This window comes from Vitis vinifera, chromosome 9, assembly GCF_030704535.1.
Source record: "Vitis vinifera cultivar Pinot Noir 40024 chromosome 9, ASM3070453v1".
Lineage (NCBI taxonomy): Eukaryota > Viridiplantae > Streptophyta > Magnoliopsida > Vitales > Vitaceae > Vitis > Vitis vinifera.
The window spans coordinates 879,491-906,380 of record NC_081813.1 but is presented as its reverse complement, the minus strand read 5'-3'; the positions used below and the strand labels follow the sequence as shown (position 1 = coordinate 906,380).

Genomic DNA, 26,890 nt, shown 5'->3' with positions numbered 1-26,890 from the left:
TCAGATGGCAACAATATGAAAATGCAGTCTGAGAAATCAAAAACCCCTGCAGAGTCTGTTATTGGGGAAGCTGGAAATTCTACATTATCCTCAACAAAACCTCAGCTTGAAGCTAATGCAAATGAAAATGAACTTGCACTGAAGAGGATGCTGTCTGATGCAGCTTTTACCCGGCTTAAACAATCTGAAACTGGACTCCACCGCAAGGTAATATTTTGTCAATACCATTGGAGGTATAAGCTCCTTCTTTGTTCAGTTTCCTGTACTTATCCTCCCATGTCTTTGACAGTCTTTACAGGAACTAGTTGATCTGTCCCAAAAATATTACAGTGAAGTTGCACTTCCGAAACTGGTAACCACTGAATAATATCTGATTGAACTTGATTATGTCTGCATGAAAATAAGGTTGTGGTGATTTCTGTTTCTGTGTCTGCATGAAAATTGTCCAATTTAGGTTGCAGATTTTGGTTCATTGGAACTCTCACCAGTGGATGGTCAGACGCTGATCGATTTCATGCATACTAGAGGTCTTCGAATGCGTTCTCTGGGACATGTTGTAAGTGTTGTACTCCCCTAGGTTTTGATTCCTTTACATGTCTTAGTAAAGTATTTCTGCATCATAAAGAAACTCCTAAGTTTTATCTCAATTTATTGATGCATTGCAACCTCTTGAACTTTGGCAAACTGTGTCTGCATCAATTGTTAATTTGTTATTTGAGGTCATAGTGTTGGACATCCTTCTGTCTATAAGTGTGTCTCATGTAGCTATTTTCCAACCTTGTTTATCAAAAAGGTTTGAATCAATCATCACCAGTTACCTGCAAAAATTACCCAAACAAACACTTTTGTTTGTTTGGGTAATTTTTTATCTACCCCCAGAAGTAAATATCAATTCCTGCATGGGATATGTAAACAGTCAGAGACTCAGAAATTTGAGTCATAGATTGACAAGTCATCTGTTTCAGTGTCCTTTCTGAGAAATGGGAAATCTCATTGAGATTTATAATTAGGATTATAGAGATTACACAGAATTTATCAGCTTTTTAAGGTTCATTTCTCCATTTAAAACATTGTATTTTAAGAAAGTATCTTTACCATGGTGTAAGATGGAGTTTCTGTGACATTTTATGTCCTATGAGGTAATTTCATCCATTTTGAAATATTTTAACAAAAGGAATATACTGAAGTAGGAACTTTTACTGAACTAGGATTTCATCATTTTCTTTTGTTGGACTTGCCTGTGGGGTATTTGCCCAACAGAAGGCATGTCAAGCAAACATCCTCTGCCCATGTCTGATGGTACTTCACTTGTTTTGAAGCGTCCATATAATATTGTTCAAAATTATGAAATATTACTATACATGGGTTTTTTTCCCATCTCAAATAATGCTTGTTATTTTTTCTTTACCAGGTTAAACTTTCAGAAAAGTTATCACACGTGCAGTCACTTTGTATTCATGAGATGATAGTGCGGGCTTTTAAGCACATTCTGTAGGCCGTAATAGCTGCTGTTGTTAATCCTGAGAAATTGGCTATGTAAATAGCTGCTGCACTGAATCTGATGCTTGGGGTTCTGCCTTTTTCTTTTTCAGGTGGGAATTGAGCTAGTTCCAAGGGATTTTGATATGGATTCTCCATACCCTTTCCAAAAACTTGACGTTATTAGCTTGGTACCAGTGCATAAGGTGATGAACAAACTATGCTATTTGATAGAAGAATAGAACACATTGTTTCTTATCTTGCCTTACAAATAATTAAACCATTCAATAATATGGATTTAATTGCATTTCTTTTTCTTTTCAGCAAGCAGCATGCTCATTTGCAGATGGACGACAACTTCTAGAATCATAAAAAACAACTATAGATAAGAGAAAACTTGAAGATGCAGTCAGCTATGGGACAAAGGTATTTGATTTAAAAGTCCATCGGTTTGTCATTTCTATATGTAAACTACCAATCGGGTGTAGTAGAAAAATCTTTCTTTGCCTGTTCATTGGTAAATTAATATGCTACCTTAGTTCTAAAAGTTAGAATATACCATGAAAAGTAAGAAATACTTACGCATTTGAGGAATGAAAGGGGTTGAATGTACTCCTTACAACATGTGATAGGATAGAAAAGTTCACATGTTACCATGTTGATAATAATATATTGCACCTGCACATAAGGACACAACTTGCTCTCTCTTGCTCTCAGCTTCTGTCCATGGTCAAGTTTGAGATGAAGCTGTTCTGACTTATGTATATATTTTTTTATCAAAGACCTTGCTTTGTCATCTCTGGTTTCTGTCTTGGGAGAAAGGATCTTAAATTTATGATACTTGTCTCATAGAATCAACAATACTATAAAAGTTAAAAGAAAAACCATCTATATGCTCCTGAAAAATGCAAGCTCACATTATCAGGCCATGACATGATAAATAATTTTTTTTTTCAAAATTTATTGATTATAATATTAAAAATATGCCAAAATACCGGGATAAACTAATAGACAGTTCTCAGGGAAAGAATCAAGAGTCCATGTTTTTCCTTGATCCTGCAAAGTGGGCTATTGGGTTTCTGTGTTAGAGACAAAATGCTAAAATCTTACTAAAGATCTGTGTGTGTAAATATGTATATTAGTGATATATAAACACACACGAACTGGCTCATTTTTTTGAGTTTATCCGGCTATTCATTTTCTCAAAACCAAAAAATAAATTATCTGAGTAATAATCCTATAACCTGCTTGAACTGGTGAAATGTCTAGGTCACCAGTTACTTCTCCTGTCACTCTTTTCATCATGATTATTAAGACCAAAAAGTATATCGAATCCCTTTTTGTTTGAATAGAATGTTGTCTTTTGCATCACACCTTCGATTTATCCCATGTAGCCCTTTATTTCAGTCAAGAATTTCAGCACATAGCCCCACTGTTTATGGATAAAAAGGACAGGCCAATTCTTTATTATATATCTTATAATTGCATGTTTCTTGTGTATCTTGTTGGGTTATAGAATTTGTTGCGCTGAGATTGCTTTTTTACTTGATTGGTTCATCAAACTAAAAACCTGGATAGAACCTTCTCAATATGCTATATAAATTAAGCCTACTTTTCAGTGTTGGCTTGTATTTTTATCCTTAGTTGGATCTACCTATCTGCCTGATTACCACCCTATTACAAGTAACTTCACTTAGATTGCAGTCTTAGAGACTATAAAGAATTCTGTGTAGATGTGTGCCAACTATTGTTCTTCTGAACTGGGGAATTTGTAATCCTACCATAGGTTGTAAGTTTTGGGTTTGTAAAACTGATTAGTTTATTACCAAATTATCTATGCATTTTGCTGATGTAAGTCTGCTGTTTCTCTTCATGTTTATTATGATTGTTCAAGGTTGTAACAATGAATTCCTCTTGTTTATATGCAGGACCTCTGAACAAGGCTCTTCTGGTACGTATAACTTGCATTGAAAGCTCTCTTAGATATTCATAGTTTTTCATCCACCTATTTCTCACATACTAAAGTAGAGATACTTCATATTGTTCTTCTGAGGTCAATCATTGTTGGGCCTACCTTTTCATTTGTACATGGGGGACCACAAACCTGCATTGTTCATTCATTGGTGAGAATACTTGCAGGAGACTAAGTGAATCTTCTGATCTTTAAGTTGTGATGGTAGTGTTTGAAAATAAGCATTAGTTGTCCAATGACAATTTTTTATTGGTTCATATACCTTTTGTAGGAGTATGTCAATACTTGGTTGATGTATCATGTATGGTGGTTCCTCAGGATAGTTTAAACCCTGATTCACCCACCAAATTGATTTCTGGCAAAAACCTGATTTAATATGTTCTCCTTTGTAGCCACATAGCTGATGAGTGTAATTCAACAACCATTTGTTGGAACTGTAAAGAGTCTGGACATCTTGCAAGCCAATGCTGTGATGAAACTCTAATTGCTTATGTTGCTGAAGAGCCATCTCCCTCCAAGCCCACATTTGGTGGTTTGGGCTATAAGAAAGGAGATTCTGCAGACAAGGAGTCTGGCAGCTGGAAAGGTCTAGGAGAATGAGAGGAGCATTGGGGGGAAACTTATGCTGGGAAAAGGCAGCCTGCACTTTTTGTCATCAATATTGAGAGGTCCAAATATACTAGTTTCTGCTCATGATAATGCTATGATAGGACAGAGAGGCTTAGGTTTTGGATTAGATGTTTAATTTTAACTTCCTTGTGATATACAGTGGCGAGGTGCATGCTGTTGAAGGAATTAGCAAATCCTTGAGTATAGGACAAGTTATATGGGCTCCATTGGCTGAAGGCTTCTCTCAATATTTGGTTTTTGTTGGGTGGTCATCAAAGACAAGGAAGCTTGGCATTAAGTATTGCTACAATCGGCCCTGTGCCTTGTATGCAGTCAGGGCTCCATTTTGTGAATCAAAAGCCAACGAACTTCAGTCCAAGTGGGTTACTTGCTTTGATTGATATGTTATGATTTGTTTATCTTTCTACTCATCAACACTTATTGTGTGTTGAAGACTATGCAAACAAACTTCAACTTTGATGTAATTTTTACTTTCTTAATACATTCCAGCAGCAATGTAAATGAAGATTCAACTGTGGTTAATCTAACTCAAAGCATTAGTAGTGCTTTCTTTCCAAGGTTCAGCCCAACCCAACCCAGCCCAGCCCAGCCAAGCCCCGACCCGCCCCGCCCCGCCCCGCCCCGACAACACATACCTGGGTCGGGACGGGCCGGGGATGGGATTTTAATTTTAACTCTATAACGGGGATGGGAATGCCCCGCCCCGCCCCGCCCTCCCCTGGCTTTGGGACGAGTTGAGAAATAACTAAATATTTTGGGACGGGAATGGGATAGGGGTGACCCGTCCCAAACCCGCCCGTTGCCATTCCTATCCCTAAGTGATACTTCACACTTATATTCTTACTCTCAAAGATATACAAATAATTTTACAAAATTCTAGTACAAAACTTTATGCTCAAATGATACAAAAAAATTAAGATTGAATGGTACACCAAAGATATGCAAGTTTTAGAACAATGGTGTACTAAAAAACATTCTTCCAAGTCTCAGATATATTCAAGAAAGGTTTGGGAAGGTTAAGTTTATGAAACAATGAAGATTGAAGCCTTTTTATAGAAAAAAAAGAAGTCAAACTAGTCATTGGGGGTTCGACCGGCTGACTAGCCGTTAACATTCAATCCTCGACAGGTGATTGTTAGACCTTGACCGAACCTTAACTGGTTGAGGTGAGGGTCGATCAGTTCTTCACCCGATTGAACAACCATTCTGGAAGAGAGAGAATGTTTTTTGTACCCCTCGATCGGTTGAACTAGGGGTCGATCGATTACTATTCACACAATTGACTGGTTGAACTAGGGGTCGACCTGCTCCTAGACCGGTTGAGTTGAGGGTCGATCGATTGCTCATCCGGTTCAACCGGTTAAGCCGTTTTTGGTTGAACAATCAACTTTTTTTTTTTTTTTTTAACTTAAAACATTTTAAGTAAATTTGAAAAACATTTGACATAATGTTTTAGTTGAAAACATGAAATCATCAAATTTTAAAAAATTTAAAACAAAATAACTCTTTGATGATTTTGGTGCATAAGTAAATAATGTAATGCATGAAAATCGTAGTACACCAACAATCTTACAAAGAGATCTTATGAAGTTTGGGCCTTGAAAAACACTTCTCTTTGAGGTAATCTTCTTCTTCATGATTTCTCATTGACTTGATTTGTCTTTATAATTGTCACTTTAGAAATCGTCTTGCCTAATTATACTTAAAATATAATCATTAGTTATAAATATTGTTTTGTTATCATCAAAACCGAGATTAACCAAACTTTGGTTTCATGGGAAATATAAAGAAAAAAGAAAAAAATATTAAAAAAATGATTTTTTTCATATTTGATTTATAATAAGATATTTAGAAAAGTTAAATGAATTTAAAGAAGTATATAAAATTTATCTTTTACTTTTCTTTTTTTTTTTCTCTATTTTTTTTATTTCTTTTATGGACACTTTTCCTTTAAATTATATTTAATTACTTGAAAATATGAAGAAATATGGAAGGAAAATAAAATAAAAAGGAAAAATATAAGTAAAAGACGAATAATTTTTTTTTAAAGTTAATAAAATATTTTTATATTATTTAAGCCTATTTCACTTTTTTTTTTTATGTAAATATTAAATAATTTAAAATATACAAATTTCTAACTAATTTTAATTGTATTTAATTTTTTAATATTTTTCATAAGGAAACCAAACATGAAAATTTATTTTTTAATATTTTTCTTCAAAATATTAAAAAATATTTTTCTTATGTTTAACTTACCATAAAAATTTAAAAGAAAGTAAAATATAATTAAAATTAATTAAAAACTAATATATTTTCAAAATTATTTAATTTTTATATAAAACAATAAAAATAAGTTAAATGAGTTTAAAGAAGCATTTAAAAATAATTTATTAAGTTTAAATTTATTTTTTATATATTTTCTTTCCCTCAAAACTTCCAAAAACCAAACTTAAGGTAAATAAAAATGAAAAAAATTTGCAAAAAATACATTCTTGACTAACATAGTTTTTTCCTTTAACCTATTTCATGCACAATAAAACATAAAACAATTTTATAAACTTTATTTAATTTTTTACCATTTTTTTTCTTTATTTTCTTTCTATCAAATTTTTTGGAACCAAACATAGTTTAATAACAACGTTGATATTAAATTATCAAAATTTGAAAGATTTTACATTAAAATATGATTTTAAATAATTTAATTATTTATTAATTAAAAAGCAAATGGTCACAATAAAATGTTGTTTAAAATTTTTAAATTAAAAAAAAGGAATTTTCTAAAAAATAAAATGTACTTAAAATATTATTTTAAAAATGTTACGTTAACCGTCATGGGCGCTGACTAATAGTCTACGTTTCAAATTCGCTGATGCATGCGCTTTTAGTAGGTGGATAATGGGTTAATATCCCGAAATATTCGGCCCGATTCAACTTCATTTGGGCTGAATTCCATTATGGGCGTAACGGCCCCAATCCTACTATATTGATTGAGGGCCAGGCAACTCATTGTCAGTTTACGAAAACACCCTTGTACTTAATTCTTAAAATTTCAACTGAGTGGGAGGCGTTATAGTCATTTTGGGTTTCCCAATGTCGATCAGGTGTTAAGATTTTTAAAAAACAAGATCAAGCACACCACGTGGCTTGTAATTATTGGGTGAATCTCATCCTCCGCCACTTGCCTCCGTCCATTAGTAGGGTCCACAGATTGCTATCTTGGAACCGAGTGCAGATAACCATTACCGAGGTCTCTCCTTCCTCTTCCACACCATCTGTTGCCGAAAAACACCCACTTTTGTTTCCACAAAACAAAAAACTATAAAAACAAAACAAACCGGTTCTAGGGTTTGTTTTCTCAACACAAAACACACTCCCAAAACCCTAGTTTCCCACACTTCACATTGACGATCGAGCCTGTCGTCGTTCTTCTTCTCTGTGATTCGGAGGTCAGTTCTCGCAGATCTCTCTGAAAATCGCAATTAATCTCTCCGTTCAGTTCAATTCGTGGAAAAAGATTTGAACTTTTGTTTTTTCCGAGATTCTATGGGCGAGAAAGTGTGAGAAAATAGGGGCAAATCGTTTCGAACTATGGAGGATCTCGAAAAGGCGATTCTGATAAGCTTTGATGAATCCGGGAGAGTTGAATCGGCGCTGAAACTGCAAGCAGTGGGGTTTATTGATAAGATAAAGGAGTCGCCTTTGATATGTAGTATATGCGTTGAGCGCTTGTGTTTTTCGAAGCTCGTTCAGGTGCAGTTCTGGTGCTTGCAGTGTTTACATGATGTGATTCGTGTGCGCTACTCTTCGATGAGTTTGGACGAGAAGGGTTTTGTGAGGAAATCCGTGTTTTCCATGGCGTGTTTCGAGCGTTTAGAGGGTGTGGATGATGAGAGCTCTGTTAGGGTTTTAGAAGGTCCGCCATTCATAAAGAATAAGCTTGCTCAAGTTTTAGTAACTTTGATTTATTTTGAATATCCATTGATTTGGTCTTCGGTTTTTGTTGATTATCTTCCTCATTTGGGTAAAGGCGCCCCAGTGATCGACATGTTTTGTCGGATTTTGAATGCCTTAGACGATGAATTGATTAGTTTGGACTACACTCGAACTCAGGATGAACTTGTGGTTGCAACGCGGGTAAAGGATGCCATGAGGCAACAATGTGTGGCTCAGATAGTGAGAGCTTGGTACAACATTGTATCTTTGTACAGAAATTCTGATCCGGATCTCTGTTCTAGTGTGTTGGACTCAATGAGAAGATATATTTCTTGGATTGATATTGGGTTAATTGTGAATGATGCCTTTATCCCATTATTGTTTGAGTTGATTTTGGTCAAGGGATTACCGGAACAACTTCGAGGTTCTGCTGCTGGGTGTGTTTTGGCGGTAGTCTCTAAGCGGATGGATCTGCAAGCCAAGCTCTCACTTTTGCAGAACCTTAAGATTAGTCGGGTTTTTGGGTTGGTGGCCGAGGATAGTGATTCTGAATTGGCTTCAAAAATAGCCTCATTACTCACTGGGTATGCCACAGAACTTCTAGAATGTTCCAAGAAGTTGAATTCTGAGGATCTTAAGCAGACCTCAATGGAGCTTTTGGATGAAGTTTTACCATCAGTTTTTTTTGTAACACAGAACTGTGAGGTTGACAATGCATTCAGTATCGTTCAGTTTCTTTTGGGTTTTGTGGCCACTATGAAGAGCCTTTCACCTCTGACGGAGAAACAGCTGCTTCATGTGGGCCAGATATTGGAAGTAATACGCACACAGATTTGCTATGATCCTATTTATCGTAATAATCTTGATGTGTTTGATAAAATTGGGAGAGAAGAGGAAGGTAGGATGGTGGAGTTTCGGAAGGATTTCTTTGTGTTACTCCGTAGTGTTGGTCGTGTGGCACCGGATGTCACACAGATGTTCATCAGAAATTCGTTAGGGAATGCTGTTGCATCTTCATCTGATAGAAATGTAGAAGAGGTAGAAGCTGCACTTTCCCTTTTCTATGCTTTTGGAGAATCAATAAATGATGAGGTGATGAAAGTTGGAAATGGACCCCTGGGGCAATTGGTGCTGATGCTTTTATCAACAACCTTTGCTTGCCATTCCAATAGGCTGGTTGCACTTGTGTATTTGGAGACAGTAACAAGATATATGAAGTTTGTTCAGGTGAACGACCAATATCTACATTTGGTTCTTGCTGCCTTTCTTGATGAAAGAGGTATACACCATCCAAACATCAATGTGAGTCGAAGGGCAAGTTATCTTTTTATGAGGGTTGTGAAATCACTGAAAGCAAAGCTTGTCCCTTTCATAGAAAATATTTTGCAGGTATTGGGATATGTTTCATGTTCCCATTGTATGTTTGTATATACCTTTTGCAATAGAATTCCAATCATTTTCATTCTTTTCTCTCACTGTCTGAAGCATTTTTTTATGAATTTTTCAGAATCTGCAGGATACAGTTGCTCAATTTACGAGAATGAACAGCATGTCAAAAGAGCTTTCTGGATCCGAGGACGGTAGTCACATTTTTGAGGTAATCACTCAGTCTTGTGCACTGTTCTTCATACATCTGAGGTAGAAGGAATGTTGTGCCCTTTGGGCTGAAGCTTAATCTGCTTTATTCCGATTTTGACTATGATGCTTGACAGGCTATTGGCTTATTAATTGGAATGGAAGATGTACCACCAGAGAAGCAATCCGAGTACCTATCTTCATTGCTAACTCCTCTTTGTCAACAGGTTAAGGTTGAGTTGGCTGTCATGGAATCTGCACTTGTTTACTTACCATTAGGAATCCCCTGTCCCCCATCCCTGCCCACTTTTATTTTGCTTATGTAAATATCAGTTTGGTACCTGAATACATAACTAATGAAATATATAATCTATGCAATCTGAAGAACTGCTGCTCTCATTCAGGTTGAGGTATTGCTCATAAATGCCAAAGTACAGAATGCAGAGGACCCTGTTGCAAAAATTGCAAACATCCAGCAAATAATCATGGCAATTAATGCTTTAAGCAAGGTTAGTATCCATTTTTTGGCCTTCTAATGATATAGCATTTGGAGAATCTACTTGGTAGTACAGTTTTCCTGTCTGCCTTGAGGAGTTTGTTCTTCTATTTTCCCATTGCTTTTTTGTCTTCTGAATTTCTAAAAAAACAGTTTACGAGTTACCTAAGTTCAGAAAAAGAGAAAATGTTATTTTATCACTATTGTGTTATAAATATCTCAGGCACCAAACTGTTTTGAACTTTCTCTTCTAATGTATTAGCATAGTTCATGTTTTATTATGCTTTGCTTTATCTTCTCCACGTAGTCATATTGTAAAAATGCCCAAGGAGCATCTCTGACATGTTATCTAGTAATTTTAATGGTTTTGGATCTTCCAAGAGAGGGATTGGTTTATGGAAAAACGCGTGCATCGCGTTAATGTGGGTGGTGTGGCGGGAAAGAAATGCAAGGATTTTTTAGGACAAAGCAAGGAATTCTGAGTATCTTTGGGATTCTATTTGTTTTCTTACTTCTTTTTGGGCTTTTTGTTCTAAGGTTTTTAAGGGGATTCCTCTTAACATATTACAACTTGATTGGTTAGCAGCGTGTAATTAGAGTGTCTACTTTTCTCTTTTTGTACTTTCTTATATTTGATAACTTGTAGTCTTGTTTCTCTTTGTTGGGAGGATTCCTCATCCTTCTATTTGTACCTTCTTTTTATCAATATATTCCTTTGTCGTTTCCTATAAAAAAAAAAAAAAAAAAAAATGCCCAGCAGATTTTTTTATCAATCAACATCATGTCTTTAATTTGTTATCTAGAGTATTTTTATTTTATTTTTTAATATATATTCTTCATGTTTATCCTCACAATGTCTATATATAATCCAGGGCTTCAGTGAGCGTCTTGTAACTGCTAGTCGCCCTGCTATTGGTCTCATGTTTAAGCAGGTTGTAAATCAAGGCCCTGTTTTGGTTATGTTTCTTGAACTGCATGTTTGAATTTGTGAAACCATATCGTTATTTCATATTTTCTCCAGTGTTCATTTTTCTTTTCTTTTTTAATTCAGACATTGGATGTCCTTCTCCAAATTCTTGTTGTATTTCCAAAAATAGAGCCTCTGCGGACTAAGGTATGTTGGATTTGGGAATACCTTTTTTTATATTGTATTGACCACACTATTCACTAATGCTAGCTTCTGTAATCTCCAGGTTACATCATTTATTCACCGAATGGTGGACACATTAGGAGCATCTGTATTTCCTTACCTCCCTAAGGCATTGGAACAATTGCTCGCAGAAAGTGAGGTGCAAAACATTCTGTTAGAATTAATTTTTGAATCCTTTTCTTATTTTGGATCAAGATGATTATAATAAGTATTTGGTTAGGACTTTTAAGGGGTTTCATCATATTCCAACATCATTTTTAAGATTCAAAATGTACATACAGAATCATGGTATCAATTCAAAGTTTACTATATATATATATATAAAAGAAAACAAAAAAGAACCATAAAGTTCTACAAAAAAAAGGAAGCTAATGAAAAAAGTTAATATATGTTAAAAAAGGTGATACAAAAGTTTAGAAAAAAATATAAAAAAAGGTCAAGATTTTCAGTAAATGGAGAAAGGTCAATTAGAATCTTTATAAATTCAAGAAATAGAATTAAAGAGAAAAAAGATGTAAAATGTATGGTACAGGATTGAGAAACTTGGGTTGCAATCATTTTTTGATAGACAAAGGCAAATTGAATTAATAAACGCCTAAAAACAGGGGGCGCACCCTATGTATAGAGGCAGTATACAACCAAAAGCCCAACCAGACTGCAAAAAAGAGAGAAAAGACCTAGAATAGTGTAGACTAGTCTCCATTAAAGACACCTCAATTTTTTTTTTATTTTTAAAAAGCATTGTCTAACCCCAAAAACTGCTAAGACCACTCTAATAGTGAATGGATAAAGAGTTTCCTCAGACTTGGTCAAACATCTCTTCCTCTTGGAAAGTCCTTTGATTTCGTTCTCCCCAAATATACCAAAAAAGACAAATCAGAGCCAATCTCCACACTACTCTTATCTTCTTCCTTAGCTCCTTAACTTTCCATTCTAGAAGAAGATTTCTCATTGAATCCGGAACACCCATACCAGTCCGAAAGAACTTAACAGTGCAGTCCAAAGCTTCCTTGTCTTATCGCAATGAATCAAAATGTGGTCAATCGATTCTTCATTCTCTTTACAAAGGCTGCACTTAATGGCCATGGACCATCCCCTCTTCATTAACGTGTCTACTATTAAGATTTTTCCCCAAACCACTTCCCAAGCAAAAAAACGACTTCTAAGAGGAGCACATGGACCCTAGATCTCTTTGGTAGAGAATAAAACATTGTTTTCAGCCCTTAACAACTTATAATATGATTTGAAACTAAACTTTCCCCTCTCATCATTCTTCCAAACTAGAGAATCCTCCCCTTCTTGAACCTTTAGAGCATAAATGTGTTCTAAAAAACGAGTCACCTCCTCCAATTCCCAATTTTGGAAAGATCTTCTAAAATGCAGCTCCTAACAACTGCCTCCATCCCCATCCCTCCCTGATAGGTCTGCCATTGTAGCATATTTGTGGGTTGCAATCTTGAATAGAGAAGGAAAAACATCCTTCAACTTAGAATCCCCGACCCAATTTTCCCACCAAAAACTTGTGTGTCTACCATTTCCAATACGGATACTAGTTCTAAGAATGAATTCTTCCCACCCTTTTCTAACATCTTTCCAAAGGCTCAACCTAAAAGAATCCCTCAACTCTCTAATGGTCCAACCCCTCCACCTCCCCAAATTTTCTACTAATGACTTTTCTCCAAAAGCTCTCCCTCTCAAGGGAAATTCTCAACAGCCATTTGCTTAACAAATCTTGATTGAGCCCCTCCAAGTGCCTTAAACCTAGCCCTCCATGTTTCTTATCCTTACAAATAGTCGACCAACTTACCAAGTGGATCTTCCTTCTTTCCTCCATATCTCCCCACAAAAATTCCCTTTGAATTCTTTCTAATCTGATTCTCAGTTTCCTTGGAATCACAAAAAGCAACATAAAGTAGATTGGGAGGTTTGAAAGAGTGCACATAATAAGGACAAGTCTTCCACTTTTGGACAAGTATTGTTTCTTCTAAGCGGACAATTTCCTCTTGAATCTCTCTTCTATTATGTCTCGAACTCCACACGACTTATGAGGGGCTCCAAGGGGTAAGCCTAGAAGAGAAATAGGAAGTTTCCCTACTTTAGATCCAAATAGAGCAACGACTCTTTTCACGTCCTTCGTGCCCCCCACTGGAATAATTTCCAAGGGGTTGCAATAATGGTTCAAAGTCGCGGTCTCAGTCATCGACTTGGAGGGTCCTAAGGCATATCGGCCTCGGCTCGGTATCGGATGATACACAAAATAAGATAAATAAAAATTTGAAAAATTATAAAATTATAAAATATTATAATAATTATTAAAAACAAATGAATATAATTAAATAAACTTAAAAATTAATAAAATAAAATATTATGAAAATTATAATTATTCAATAAATTTTTAATATTGAAATTGAAAACAAAAACTCTTTAATTACCAAACTCAAATTAAAAAATAAAATAAAATGTGATGATTTTTACCACATTAGCATTTAAAAATTGAAACAATAAAATAACATATAATATCATGTTATTTATATTATTGATATTGACATTTAAAACAATAAATTTATTGTTGATATTGGCATTTAAAACAATAAAATAATGCATTAGCCTTGCATTCAAATCCCCAATTCTCAAACATCACCAACCCGCCCATGAATAGAGAGGAGAACCCTAGAAAAAGCAGAGACCTTCCTCTGCAACCCACACCCATGCGGACATCAATGCTGATGCCGGTGACACTATGGAGATGAAGTAGAGACATGAGAGATCAACACCTAAGATCGTCGCCAATGGAGGAGGGATCCATGAAGGTGTTGTAGTCCACCTTGTGGTAAGGTTAGCGAAGAAAAGCCCTCAACCTCCTCCTCTCATTCACCTCAAAGACAATCATGACGTGGACTAAAAAAATTTTCAAAGACTTCATCGGGGTTATCTTCTTCATCACGGGTCTTCAATCATCAAGTCTTCAATCATAAGTCGTGATTCTCATGAAATTTTTTTCCTTTTGAAGAGTCATTGATTTTTCAAAGATTTCTCAGTTATGATTGTTGTTTTGGTGTTTCTTTCTCAGTTTTGGGTGTTGTTTTGCTGTGATTTGGAAGAAAGTTTGCTTGTTTTGAGTTTAACTCAAATTTTTTTTGGTAACTCGGATGATTCGCCTGAGTCAACTCGGTATCTTGACTGAATCAACTGAGTTTAACCGATTCCTGGTCAAATCTTTGCCTAAGATGGTATCGGGTATTGGACTCAGCGCAAGAGGAGTCGAGGCAGATATGATTTGGCTGAGTCGTACCAGACTTGGCCAATACTTTGAACCATGGTTGCAATGGCTTTGGTTGTATGCTGATTCATATGTGCTGTTTGCTTTTTGTCTTCTTCGAAGCAAATGGAGTCTTTATCATTTTTGAGTTTTCAAATTGCTTATTTGGTTATTCTAATGGAAAGCATTAAGCCTTTTGTCTTTCAACTGGTAGGAAGATCCAGCCATGTTAAGGAACTTCCAACTGTGAATAGAAATTGAGGATTTAGACCTCTGTGGAACAAATCAAGATGACTGCAAATGGTCTAGATATTGAACAATTCATCTCCTTTATTCTTTCTGGTGGAAAGTTTCAGCATATTTCATGTCATTTTTTATTTAGTACAGTTTCAATTTGGGTTTTTTCTGTAAAAAAAACAAAAAACAAAAAGGGTTTTCTTTAATATGAAATCAGGATTTTTTACATTGCATTACATAGGGTCCTTTTTTTATCAATAGGAAAAGATCAAATTTATTAAAGTCACCTACAAAAGGGCATACAAAAACATACACAACATATAAGAAGGCACCAAAAGGCATTTCATTGCACAGGGTCCTGTTTCATTTTTTTTTTGATAGGCAAAAGCAGAATTATATTAGAAAAGGGCACCTTGAGGAAAACCCAAAAGCATACAGAGAGTATACAAAAGGCACCTTAAGGCACAAACAAAAGAAGAGAAGATACAAAACCATCCCTCATTTAGCGCCTAGCCAATAAAAAAAACTAAGTAAAGGAAGAGGACCTTCATTTACAATTGACTTTGTTCACAACCAAAGATTACAAACAAAAGAATTTTTCAACCTATGAACCGAAAAATCCTCATTATCGAAGGCAATCCTATTTCTTTCCATCCAAACCGCCCAAAAAAGGCACAACGGGGCTGCCTTCCACACCTTTCTCCGCTTCTTGCCCAACATAAAGCCCCTCCATTCAATAAGGGTATCTCTAACCGAAAATGGGAGGACCCAAAACACTCCAAAAAGGGCGAACAATAACTCCCATAAAACTCTTGCCCTGGAGCAATGTATAATAATATGATCAATAGACTCCTCTTCCTCACAGCACAGGAAACATCTATTAGCGAGAGCCCACCCCCTCTTTTTAAGCTGATCCATAGTAAGCACCTTACCCCAAGAAGCCTCCCAAGCGAAAAAGCTCACTTTGGAAGGCAGACTAGGGCTCCAGATCAAACCATGAGGGAAAAGACCAGCTCTTCTTGAAGATAGATCATTATAGAGGGATTTAACTGAAAAAATCCCATTCGAAGTCACTTTCCACAACATTCTATCTTCCACAAGAGGAATAAGCCTTACACCCTGGATTGTCAAAAGAAGCCTCTCCACCTCCTCCACCTCCCAATCATTGAAGGGCCTAGAGAATCTAGGACTCCAAACCCCTTCCTCTCCCGAAGAATCCCAAAACTCCTCTACCCAAGCTCCTTAGAGGAGGCAAAAGCATACAAGGAGGGGAAGGAGTTGCAGAAGGCGTAGTTCCCACACCATTTATCTTTCCAAAATTTTACCCTTCTACCATTCCCCACTGAAAAAACGACTTTATTTTGCATAAGGGCACCTTCCTTCCTTATTTCCTTCCAAAATCCTACTCCATAACTCTCCCTAACTTCTCTAGAAACCCAACCCCCTTCTTCCTCCCCGAACTTCCTACTAATGACATGCCTCCAAAAGTTCTCCCTTTCATTCGCAAAACGCCAATTCCACTTGCAAAGAAAGGCCCTATTAAGGGTAGAAAGACGTCTAACTCCCAAGCCCCCCTTCCTTTTGTCCAAACAAACGGTATCCCAATTAACTAGGTGAGGCTTCTTCTCCAAAGCACCCCCTCCCCACAAGAAATCCCTTTGAATTTTTCCAACCTTAGACTAACCGCTCTTGGCATTCGAAGTAAAGACATCAAGTATATGGGCATACTTGATAATGTACTACGAATTAGAGTGATTCTCCCTCCTTTGGAAATAAATTGCCTCTTCCACAAGGCCAGCCGTTTTCGAAATCTTTCTTCCACCCCATCCCAAACGGCCATAGACTTGTGGTTTGCCCCCAAAGGAATCCCCAAATAAGAAGAAGACAGTCTGCCCACTTTACAGCCAGCCTCGAGAGCCAAAGTCTCCAAATTCTCCACTCTACCAACCAGCAAAATTTCGCTTTTGTCCAAGTTGATTCTCAAACCTGTTTCATAAAAATATGCTATTACCATTTCTCCCTCTAATCTCTCACAAAAGCATTTTTGTCAAACAAGAAAGGCTCTGTGTGGGATGTTTCTTTAATAGTTAAATATTTAAAGGATTATTTTCATGAATTTTTACAGAGTTGTATTATTTCTGTTTCTAAGTTCAACATATATTTTATGGTACTTGTTCACTTGTTGATTTCATTTGTGACCCCATGTTCTGATTTTATATCATGTTCTTGTTCCAGCCAAGAGAGTTGGTGGGTTTCCTTGTATTAATCAATCAGCTCATATGCAAATTCAACACCTTGGTCCGTGACATATTGGAGGAAATATATCCTGCTGTTGCTGGTAGGATATTTAATATTCTCCCAAGGGATCCATTTCCATCAGGACCTGGGAGCAGTACTGAGGTAACAAGACTTGTTAATTTCATAATACAACTGGTCTTAATCTTCATCTCTCATGTACTTGGGATGCTAATTCTGTGCAAGCTCCTGGCCTTTTATCTTTCTTCCTAGGTAAATGAATATAGAAATTGGATGCCACTTGTCATTTCTTGTTACACATTAACATGTTTTTATTGCATGATAATCAAAGATGAAGCTTGAATGTTCCACAATATGTTCTCCTGTGATCACATAAATTTAATTGCAGTATTGTTCAATATATGTGCTCATATGAGTCATATGTGGATAAATGTTAATTGACATATTTTGTGTTTTCCCTTTTTCCTCCTTATGCAAACAAGGGACTTTTATTGTCAATTTTTCTTGGAGCTAATAAACCTTTGGGTAGAATGGTGGTTGCTCATTGGTGCTCCTGACTTTATTCTCCTATATTTATATTTATGCTATCACTTGTATGGTTGGCTATGGTTAGCAGAATGGTGGTAAGGTAACTAGTTACTTATGTATTCTAGAATTCTTTACCCTAAACCTGCTTATTAAACACTGAGCATGACAACGATATAATGGATTCCACTTTAAATTGTATGCTCTATGTGCCAAGTTTCAATTTTAAATGTTTTTTTTGAATCTAGAGCTAAGATTGTGGGTTTCTATTTGTTAAGGCAACCTACTTTATCTTGTAGGAAATCCGTGAGTTGCAAGAACTTCAGCGGACATTGTACACATTTCTCCATGTGATAGCGACACATGATCTGTCTTCAGTTTTCCTTTCCCCAAGAAGCAGGGGCTACTTGGATCCAATGATGCAGTTGCTATTGCGCACCGCTTGTGGTCACAAGGATACTCTTGTAAGAAAGGTCTGTATGACATTTGTTAGTTTATGTTTTCTTATGAGGGTGACCAATAAATTGCCTTCTAAGAATGTTGGAATGGTCATCAACCGAATTTAACATATCTTCTGTTTATGTTACCCAGGCCTGCGTACAGATCTTTATTAGGCTAATTAAAGATTGGTGCACTAGATCTTATGGTGAAGAAATGGTAATCTATCCTCTAGAATCCCAAATCCCTTGCTTAACTTTTTCCTGTTCATCATACTAACATATGAAGAGTGTTTTTAGGTACCTGGTTTCCAGAGTTTCATAATTGAGGTCTTTGCAACAAACTGTTGTTTGTACAGTGTGCTTGACAGATCCTTCGAGTTTCGTGATGCTAATACTGTAAGTTTATATATTTTAGTGGAATTGAACCAATTTTATAATTAGTAGTGGTGCTAACAATTTTATTTCTAGCCATGTATTTATTCTAGACAACATGATATATTTCTATCCCCTAGATAACCCTACTAGGGAGTGAGGTGATGTAATTAATTGACTATTGTGATTTGCTTGTTATATCATTGATTAAATAAGTAATGGTTGGCCTGCAGATTGTGCGCTTCATTGATTTTAGTTGAAGAACTCACCTCCGATTGTGTTACTGCTAGCTATGTAGCTTATTAATGGTTGTTCCTCTGTTGCAGCTTGTTTTGTTTGGAGAAATAGTACTGGCTCAGAAGATTATGTATGAGAAATTTGGTAACGAGTTTCTCATTCATTTTGTTTCAAAAGGTTTCCCTGCTGCACATTGCCCTCAAGATTTGGCTGAGGAATATTGTCAAAAATTGCAGGTATCTGAAATAGTTCTGGCCTTTTAATATAGAACAAAGATTAAATGTTGTTCCAGTACAGAAACAGTCTATTTTCCTTCAGACACTTAAATGTTATACGAACAAGGGAAATGGATATGAACAAGCAACGTGTGGAACATGCAAACTGTTGTCATTGGAACTGTTCAGAACATGCAATTCAAAGGAAAGGAATACAAACTAGGGAATTGAAAGAAAATCAAAGAAGGGAATTGTCTGCTGACATATTTTGCCTCAATTTTAGAAAATAAAATGTGCAAATGCAGAAGTCCTTATAATTTTAAATTTTGTTTCTATTCCAATTCTGCCCGGTTTTGGATGAAATTTGAAGTTTCTAATTGGAGTCCTGTGTATTTCCTTTCTCGTTAATGATTCCTCTCCATGCAATAAAGGTTGTGTGGAGATCTGAGTCTAATTCCTTCCCCTCCCTTTCCCCTCTCCTCTCCTCTGGATATGTTTCTCTATGATAAAATGGTCCTACCCACAAATTTATGAACTTTTAATGATAAGAAAACATTTGAATCGAAACAACAACTTCTAAGCAAATTATTTTTTCCCCAAGCTTTTTGGTGCTGACTGCTGATCGTTGCTGTGTCCCTATTTGTCTGTCTGCAGGGTAGTGATATAAAGGCTTTGAAATCTTTCTACCAGTCACTCATTGAAAGTTTGAGACACCAACAGAATGGAAGCCTTGTTTTCAGATAGCATTTTCCTGATATGCTAATCTGATTATGCTGCTAAATGCTTCTTGTTCTATCCTATTGTCCTCGGTTGTTGGACTTCATTTTTGTTGTCAAAGGTGGGCACCTAATAGCTTATTTTTTGTGCGCTTCATAATCAAGCTTTTATATCTCCAGAGAGTATTTCTTGTCCTGTAGTAATGTTTGTGAATATTGCAGGGTTCTTTTCTTTCTGTATATAACATTTGTGTGGCTACCCCCTGAATAGTGAGGTATGAACAAATTCCAATTAACTAGGTCTTCACTTGATAGATTCCTACCTCCTGAATAGCTCAAGTCCCATTCATGGACTGATTCATTTTGTGACTTTGGTTCAACAGGTGTAAATTTCCGGAATCAGTTTCTTTGAATATAAAAAAGTTGGCGATATCCATTGGTTTCGAGGTGCTGAGATTTAGTTCAAGTTTCCAGTACGAGTGGTTGTCTATATAACCTTATTGCCCCCCAAAGTTTTGTGCTTCTTGTCTTATCATTTTGTTTCATCTCTCTAAATTCAAACAATTTTCTAGCCTTCTAAACGAGTGGTGGATTATTGTTCATGTGGTCTGTACGTGGAGAGGCGGGGGTACGGTTTATTCTTTTTTATTATGCCAAAAAAGGGGAAATCAATGAGCCACTGTTTGCCAAATCACCTGTAAGAAAAAGTTTGGGCATGGATTTTCCCATAGAAATGAGTTCTCCTTTTACATGGCATTCAAAGTGAAGATTTCAGTTTTTTCATATCAATGATCCATATCACATGTAATTCTTTCAAGCATGCCTCCTTTTCTCCCCAGTTTCTTCTTTGGTTTAGGTCAAGTTACACCTGATTATCATACCGACTTACGCTTTCAAAATATTGCTATGGAAGAAGTAACTTTTAGCCCTAAGCATCTCAGATTCCTTGAAAATATTCTCCATTATAGTTGATACACCCTCCCCTTCATTGGATTTCCTTAGAATTCAATGACGACCCATGTTATATTTTCCTTCACAGACACAAAATTAAACACCAAATTGAGTTGTTGGGTCTCTTTCATACTGCATTATAGAATAAAATAGCTGAGCAGAGATTTTCTTTTTCATTGTTTTTTGATCTGGGGATGAAGTCCTAAGTCCTTTGTTCTAAGTCCTAAGTCTTAAGTCCTATGTTCTAAGTCCATAAAGCATGATGAGAACTTTGTAACTTTCCTTGCCCACTAAGGTTTGAAAGTGTAATAGATGGAAATGAGTGATTGGTTATTGACTAGTAGTGGTTTACAAATATTCTCTGGAGTGTTTCTTGCTTTATGACTTAGTTTCTTTGTTGAGGGTTTCATGAAAGTATATTAGTGAATGACTTCACCCAATAGTTTATTTCAATATTCATTTGCCAACTATAAGGCCTGAAATGAGTTGTTAAATAGGGAGAATTTTGAGTTACAACGGCCATTTTATAGGTTTCACTCAAATTTCTATATTGGGTGTAGCTTCTTTTGTTTATAGGTTTATAGCTAAAAGCAGACGAAAGCAATATTGATATTGTGAAGGTCATAACTCATGGATTGTTTGTTTGGCCTTCAAAGAGTCCATGACTTAAAAAAAGTGTTTAATTTTCGGTTTTTCAAAAACTCTAATTTGACTTATCTAAGGATTTTTTTCTCATGTTTAATGGAATTTTTATAATATTAATAATATCCTTTGAAAATTGTGATTTTGATTTTCGTTTTAGTCGTGGTTTTAAATTATGAACTCTTTTAATAAGATTAATTTGCAAAAATTCCTTTTGAGTTGAAATAAAATGAAAACATTTTTGCAAAAGAATGTTTAAGATCTTGTTTGATAATTGTTTTATAAGATAATTTTTTTTTGTTTTATTGAAAAAAACAACTTTGGCGGTCTTCTTGAAAACAGAAAACTTGGAACTTGTTTGGTAGCTACTTTCAAAATTAATTTTGAATTTTTTTTTTTGAGAATAGTTTTTAAAAATTATTTTATTATGATAAAATTTTTTCAGAAAAAAAAAATATGTTTTTAATGTTTATAAATATGTTTTAAAAATAATTTTTATATATGTTGTATTTTTAATCATTTTGCATATATATATATATATATAAAATCATTTTTTAAATAATTTTTAGAAAATAAGTTAAAACAACTAATAATTTTATATAAAAATATTATGTTTTTTGTTTTTAAGAACAAAAAATGGTTTTTTCGTTGCCAAACATATTTTTTTATTTTTTTATTTTGAAAAATAAAAAATTATTGTGGAAAACAGTTACAACATGAGGTCTTAAAGCCAGTTTGATGGTGATTTTAAGAAACATTTTTAATATTTTTAATATTTGAAAATTTTCATCATTCAAATATTAAAAATGCTAGAAATGCTTTTTAGAATCACTTCCAAACATAGTTTAAGTGTTTTTATATTTTATCTTTTAGTTGTGTTTGATTGCTTTTATTTTTTAATGATCGATTTAAAAAATAAAGTATTTTATATACAAATTACTTCTAACATATATTTAAAAATATAGAAAATATATTGAGTATATTTCAAGTTCTCGTATAGATTTTTGTTTTACAACACATCATACAATAATTTTTCAAAATTAATCTTGAAAACACTTTCAATGTAAAGCTTAAAGATTTTATTACTTTCACCCAATGTGTTCTCACTAATTTTCATCAAATTCAACGAATCATTAAATGGTTGATAGGAAGGTGTCAAAGTATTTTTTAATAGATAAAGCTACCAAGAATTGTGTCAAATAATGGGTCAATCAGTAATCCCATGCTAAGAAAGGTTTGAACAAAATCAAGTTTCCCAACAACCAAACACTTTTCCAATTCAAGATAAATCTTTAAGAATGAGAAAAGGATTTTAGCTTATCCCCCCCATTCAAAGTCTTGAAGGTTCCACCCAGCTGCCTGAAGAAAACCAAGGTCTCTTAAGGGTCTTCACAATGGCAAAAAGGGGGGGTTTGATCATAGGCATGAAGACTCTTAAGGACTCTAGAAAAATATTTTTAAAATAAAATAAAAAAGAAAAAAAGTTGCTCTGCCAAGAAAAGAAAGTAACTACAGATTCTAAAGAACCCTAAAAAAAGTAATAAAAAAATAGAAAGGAAAACTGTTGGTCCACCAAGAAGAGAAAGTAATCAGAGACAACTTTGACTTCTGTTGCAGAAGTGGCTGGCTTATTATAAAAATATTTTGTCATTTCACTCTTGAATTAAAATATTATTTCTTTTTTCATAAATATTTTTATATTCTTATCCATATTTAATGATGAAGTCCCCCATATGGGGCCCATTTATTGCATGTGGTAGTTTGTAAATTTTCCTTTTCAAAAGTTGGGGCTAGGAATCTCTTTGATGGGTAGAAAATAGTAAATTGAAGTTACTTTTTCTATTAATTTCTGAAAAAATTGACATAAGTGAGGAAGCATTCACAAAGAAATGTCTTCTTTCACTTTGTAAATATAGGAAAGAAGAAATTTTTCCTTCAAGCTAGATTGTTTGTATTAATGGGTGAACCACTATTTTGTTTATTGTCACTACATTTTTCTATTTTTGTCCATGATTTTATTGGGATGTGTTAGTTTGTCACATGAAAATAGGAAAGGAGGATGACATTTGTTAGGTTTGAATTGGTTTTTAGAAATAAGAATGGAAATAAAAAATTGCGATAATGGAAAGCAAATTTGAATTTGTTAAGAATTTTGGTTTCCTCCGTCCCATGGTATTCTTAAAAGATTTAAAAAGTACAAATTTTTTAAAAATATGGCTATTGATCTTTTTTTTTACTAAACTTACCAAAAAAATCAAATAAAAAAAATTATCTTTTAAAAAGACAAAATCAATAAAAAAGAAATAATAATATATGCACCTATCTAAAAAAAATTGCAAAATTTGATAATTAATCATAGAAACTCGATCGAGTTTCTCCTCAAAAATTGTATGGACTACCATCAAAACACCAAATTTTGTTATTCGTTTTGAGTAACAAATTGACAATGACTACCAAGGTTATTGAGTTTAAATCAAAATCTATCAAACTTCAGTCAATCAAGATTTCTGTTTTTGAAAAGTTATTGATTTAACATATGATCGAATATTAATTTGTAAGTTATGTACGTCTAACAACTAGTTTCGGCTTGAACTACCGATTTTAGACAATTAAAATTCATTTATAAGTATTGCAAATATATTTGTCATTTAAAAACGAGTTTATAACTCATTATTAAGTATATTTACTTCCGAACTTGCAAAATCCTCTTAGTATACCTTGGACTTAGTTATAATTTATCTTTTATCCCATTTAAAGTTAGAGACCGTATTCTTGAGAATTTTTTTTAAAAATTTTAAAAAAGGGAGTTGGCAAAGCATAGAAGAGCACTTTAAGATCATAAAATTCCATTAGAATTTAAGAAATTCAAATGTAAAAAGAACAAGGAAAGTCTTAATTGAAAATACCCTTGGAGTTGGAATTGAATGCCTCAAAGCTTTTGGAAGGGTTATAAAATTCCATTAGAATTTAAGAAATTCAAATGTAAAAAGAATAAGGAAAGTCTTAATTGAAAAGACCCTTGGAGTTGGAATTGAATGCCTCAAAGCTTTTGGAAGGGTTAAAGTGCTCAAAGCTTTGGTGGGATTAAAGGGCTTGGATGTAGATGGACCACTCAATTAGATAAAATTGCTTTTTGTAATATCTTTTCTCCTACTTTTTTCATGATCAATTTTTTTGGACTCTTCTTGGGACCTATACCTCAAGGTGCTAATTGTTTTCCAATAATTAACACTGTGTAAATTCAAAGTATTATCAATGATAAAATTCAAATCCAAAACCATGTGTCATTTATTAGAACCATACTTCCCAACATTTGCTCTAACCAAAGAGCAATCTAAAAGCATTGAAAGACATCTTCTAGTAAAGCAACATGCTTCCTTTAATTGTGGCCTTGTGGCTAAGGAAAAGAAAATGGATTTTCATTACATGTCATGCTTATCATGTCCACATTTTCATTTGTTTTCAAGCCATAGAAATGCATTAATTTGAAAATGTAATTAAAAATAATTTATGTGAATTAATCAAGAAATAAATTGATGATTTATTACTCGAATTTAATTATATTTTCAACAACCTTTTTATTTCATATTTTACTATAGAACAAATGGAAAATTTTGGATTTTTTCTTTCCATATTATTTTTTTAAGCTAAAAGGATTAGTGAGGTTTAAAGATTTTATTTTTATTTTTAAAAGAGTTAATTAAAAAGATTGAAGTATTTTGTTTTGCATAAATCAAAGTTATAATCTTGAAAAATGGTTTTGCAATAATAAAAATTCTAATTAAAACCTTAGAACTATGAAAAGAAATTTTATTTTTACAAGATTATAAATTCATTTATTTTAACTTTTATATACAAATAAGTAATTTTAACTAATTATATTGTTTTTACTTTTTAAAATAAAATCAATTTCTTTTCTTGATAAAATTGTTTTTTGTAATAACTTTTCTCATACTTTTTTCATGACCAATCCTTATGACTTTTCATGGGAATCTAAACCTCACGGTGCTAACCACCCTATAACAATTAATATCAAGTAAATTCAAAGTATCATCAATGATAAAATTCAAACCCAAAACTATGTGTTACTTATTAGGATCACAGTTCCCAATATTTGCCTTGATCAACTGAGCTACCTGTTATTTTGATTTTCAATACACCATATGTAAAATAAGAACCAAAAAATGTAATCAAAATACAAAAAAAAAAAAAAAATAGTGATCAAAACAAGATGGATACAAATAATTTGATTAAAACAAGAAAAAAATTATTAAATACTAAATAATACAATTAACACAAAAATTATAGTATCAATTTAGTATCATATCAAATTATTGATATGAGCTACGAAAAATATATGACAAAATTTTAGCAAAATAATAGTCCAAACATACGATATCAAAATACAAATAAATGAAATCAAGCTATAAATACGACGAAGGCGTCGATTAAAAAGATTATAACTAAACTAGAAAATAATAAGACCCGAGTACAAATTAATGAGATCTTTCTCTAGTACCATGGAATTGAGGTATCTTTTCGGTATGGTATAGAAAGTATACATGATATTTCGGTACCATAACCAAAACCTACAATATTTGGGAGGCGGCTCAAAAGGGCAATCTAAAAGCATTGACGCCGCTATCTATTTGACACCCCCAAAGACGTCTTTTAGTAAAGCAACGATGCTTCCTTTAATTTTTTGTTGCGGGCCTTGTGGCTACCTCGTCCACATTTTCATTTGTTTTCAAGCTATAAAAATGCATTAATTTGAAAATGTAATTAAAAATAATTTATGTGAATTAATCAAGAAATAAATTGATGATTTATTACTCAAATTTAATTATATTTTCAATAACCTTTTTATTTCATATTTTGGTAGACAACAAATGGAAAATTTTGGATTTTTTCTTTCCATTTTATTTTTTTAAGCTAAATGGATTAGTGAGGTTTAAAGAGTTTTTTTTTAAAATTTTTTTTTAAAAAGAGTTAATTAAAAAAATTGAAGTTTTTGTTTTGCATAAATCAAAGTTATAATCTTGAAAAATGGTTTTGCAATAATAAAAATTCTAATTAAAACCTTAGAGCTATGAAAAGATTTTTTTTTTACAAGAAATGATATTATATTTTTTATTGTATTAAGGTTTTATATATATAAATATTATTCATCATGTAAATTTTAAAATAAAATATTATTTTTACAAAAAAAAAGTTAAACCATTTTTAATAAAAAAAGAGATAAAAAAAATAAAGAAAAAAAAATAAAGGGTTAGATTTTTAAATTTCGATCATATTTAATTTTGAACAATAAATATGAAAAAAAATAAAATAAAAATAGATTTAAAGTATATAAATTTATTTATTTTAACTTTTATATACAAATAAGTAATTTTAATTAATTTTATTTTTTTTACTTTTTAAAATATAATCAATTTCTTTTCTTGATACTTTCTAAAAACTAAACATAAACTTAAATTTCTCACAACCAATCAAACAGAGTCTTAAAAATTCAAGTCATTCTTTTTTGCCCAATACTAAAAGATGGCTTTCCTTCCCCTTCTTGGAAGAAATGAAAATGAAGACCGAGTATGGGATATGAGCACTTTTTTGAACAGGAAAGGAGTTGATAAAACCTTTTCGGCGAGTTCCCACAAAGACGAGTACATGAAACTACAAAGAAATTCCCTTATCGTCAAGCATGTGATAATAACTGTACAGATAAAGATAACATGACTCCTTTAATAATCACATCAAGGTGGAATACTTCATCTCTCAGCCTGATTTCCAAGTCATTCATATGGTAGG

The 26,890-nt window shown here is 33.6% G+C and overlaps 1 protein-coding gene and 1 long non-coding RNA gene across 4 annotated transcripts; both read left to right on the top strand.

The window, feature by feature from the left end:
- Positions 1-3,927: 3,927 nt before the first annotated feature.
- On the top strand, positions 3,928-4,650 carry LOC104880200 (uncharacterized). The gene is made up of 3 exons (XR_786530.3): positions 3,928-4,119; positions 4,221-4,439; positions 4,571-4,650. It is a non-coding gene; the product is annotated as an uncharacterized LOC104880200 (long non-coding RNA).
- Positions 4,651-7,304: 2,654 nt separating this feature from the next.
- On the top strand, positions 7,305-20,309 carry LOC100258288 (exportin-T). Of its 3 annotated transcripts, none has more exons than XR_009466523.1 (15): positions 7,305-9,403; positions 9,522-9,611; positions 9,727-9,816; positions 9,994-10,098; positions 10,958-11,017; positions 11,137-11,199; positions 11,279-11,374; positions 16,967-17,131; positions 17,812-17,985; positions 18,104-18,169; positions 18,250-18,348; positions 18,651-18,797; positions 19,431-19,614; positions 19,715-19,767; positions 19,876-20,309. XR_009466523.1 is itself a non-coding variant. In XM_059739418.1 (13 exons), the coding sequence occupies exons 1-13, from the start codon at positions 7,670-7,672 to the stop codon at positions 19,518-19,520; spliced, it is 2,979 nt and encodes a 992-aa protein (XP_059595401.1). In that variant the 5' UTR covers positions 7,305-7,669; the 3' UTR covers positions 19,521-19,958. The 3 variants fall into 3 exon arrangements, 1 of the variants encoding a protein (XP_059595401.1); XR_009466522.1 differs by having other exon boundaries at positions 9,727-9,822; XM_059739418.1 differs by having other exon boundaries at positions 19,431-19,958.
- Positions 20,310-26,890: the final 6,581 nt, after the last annotated feature.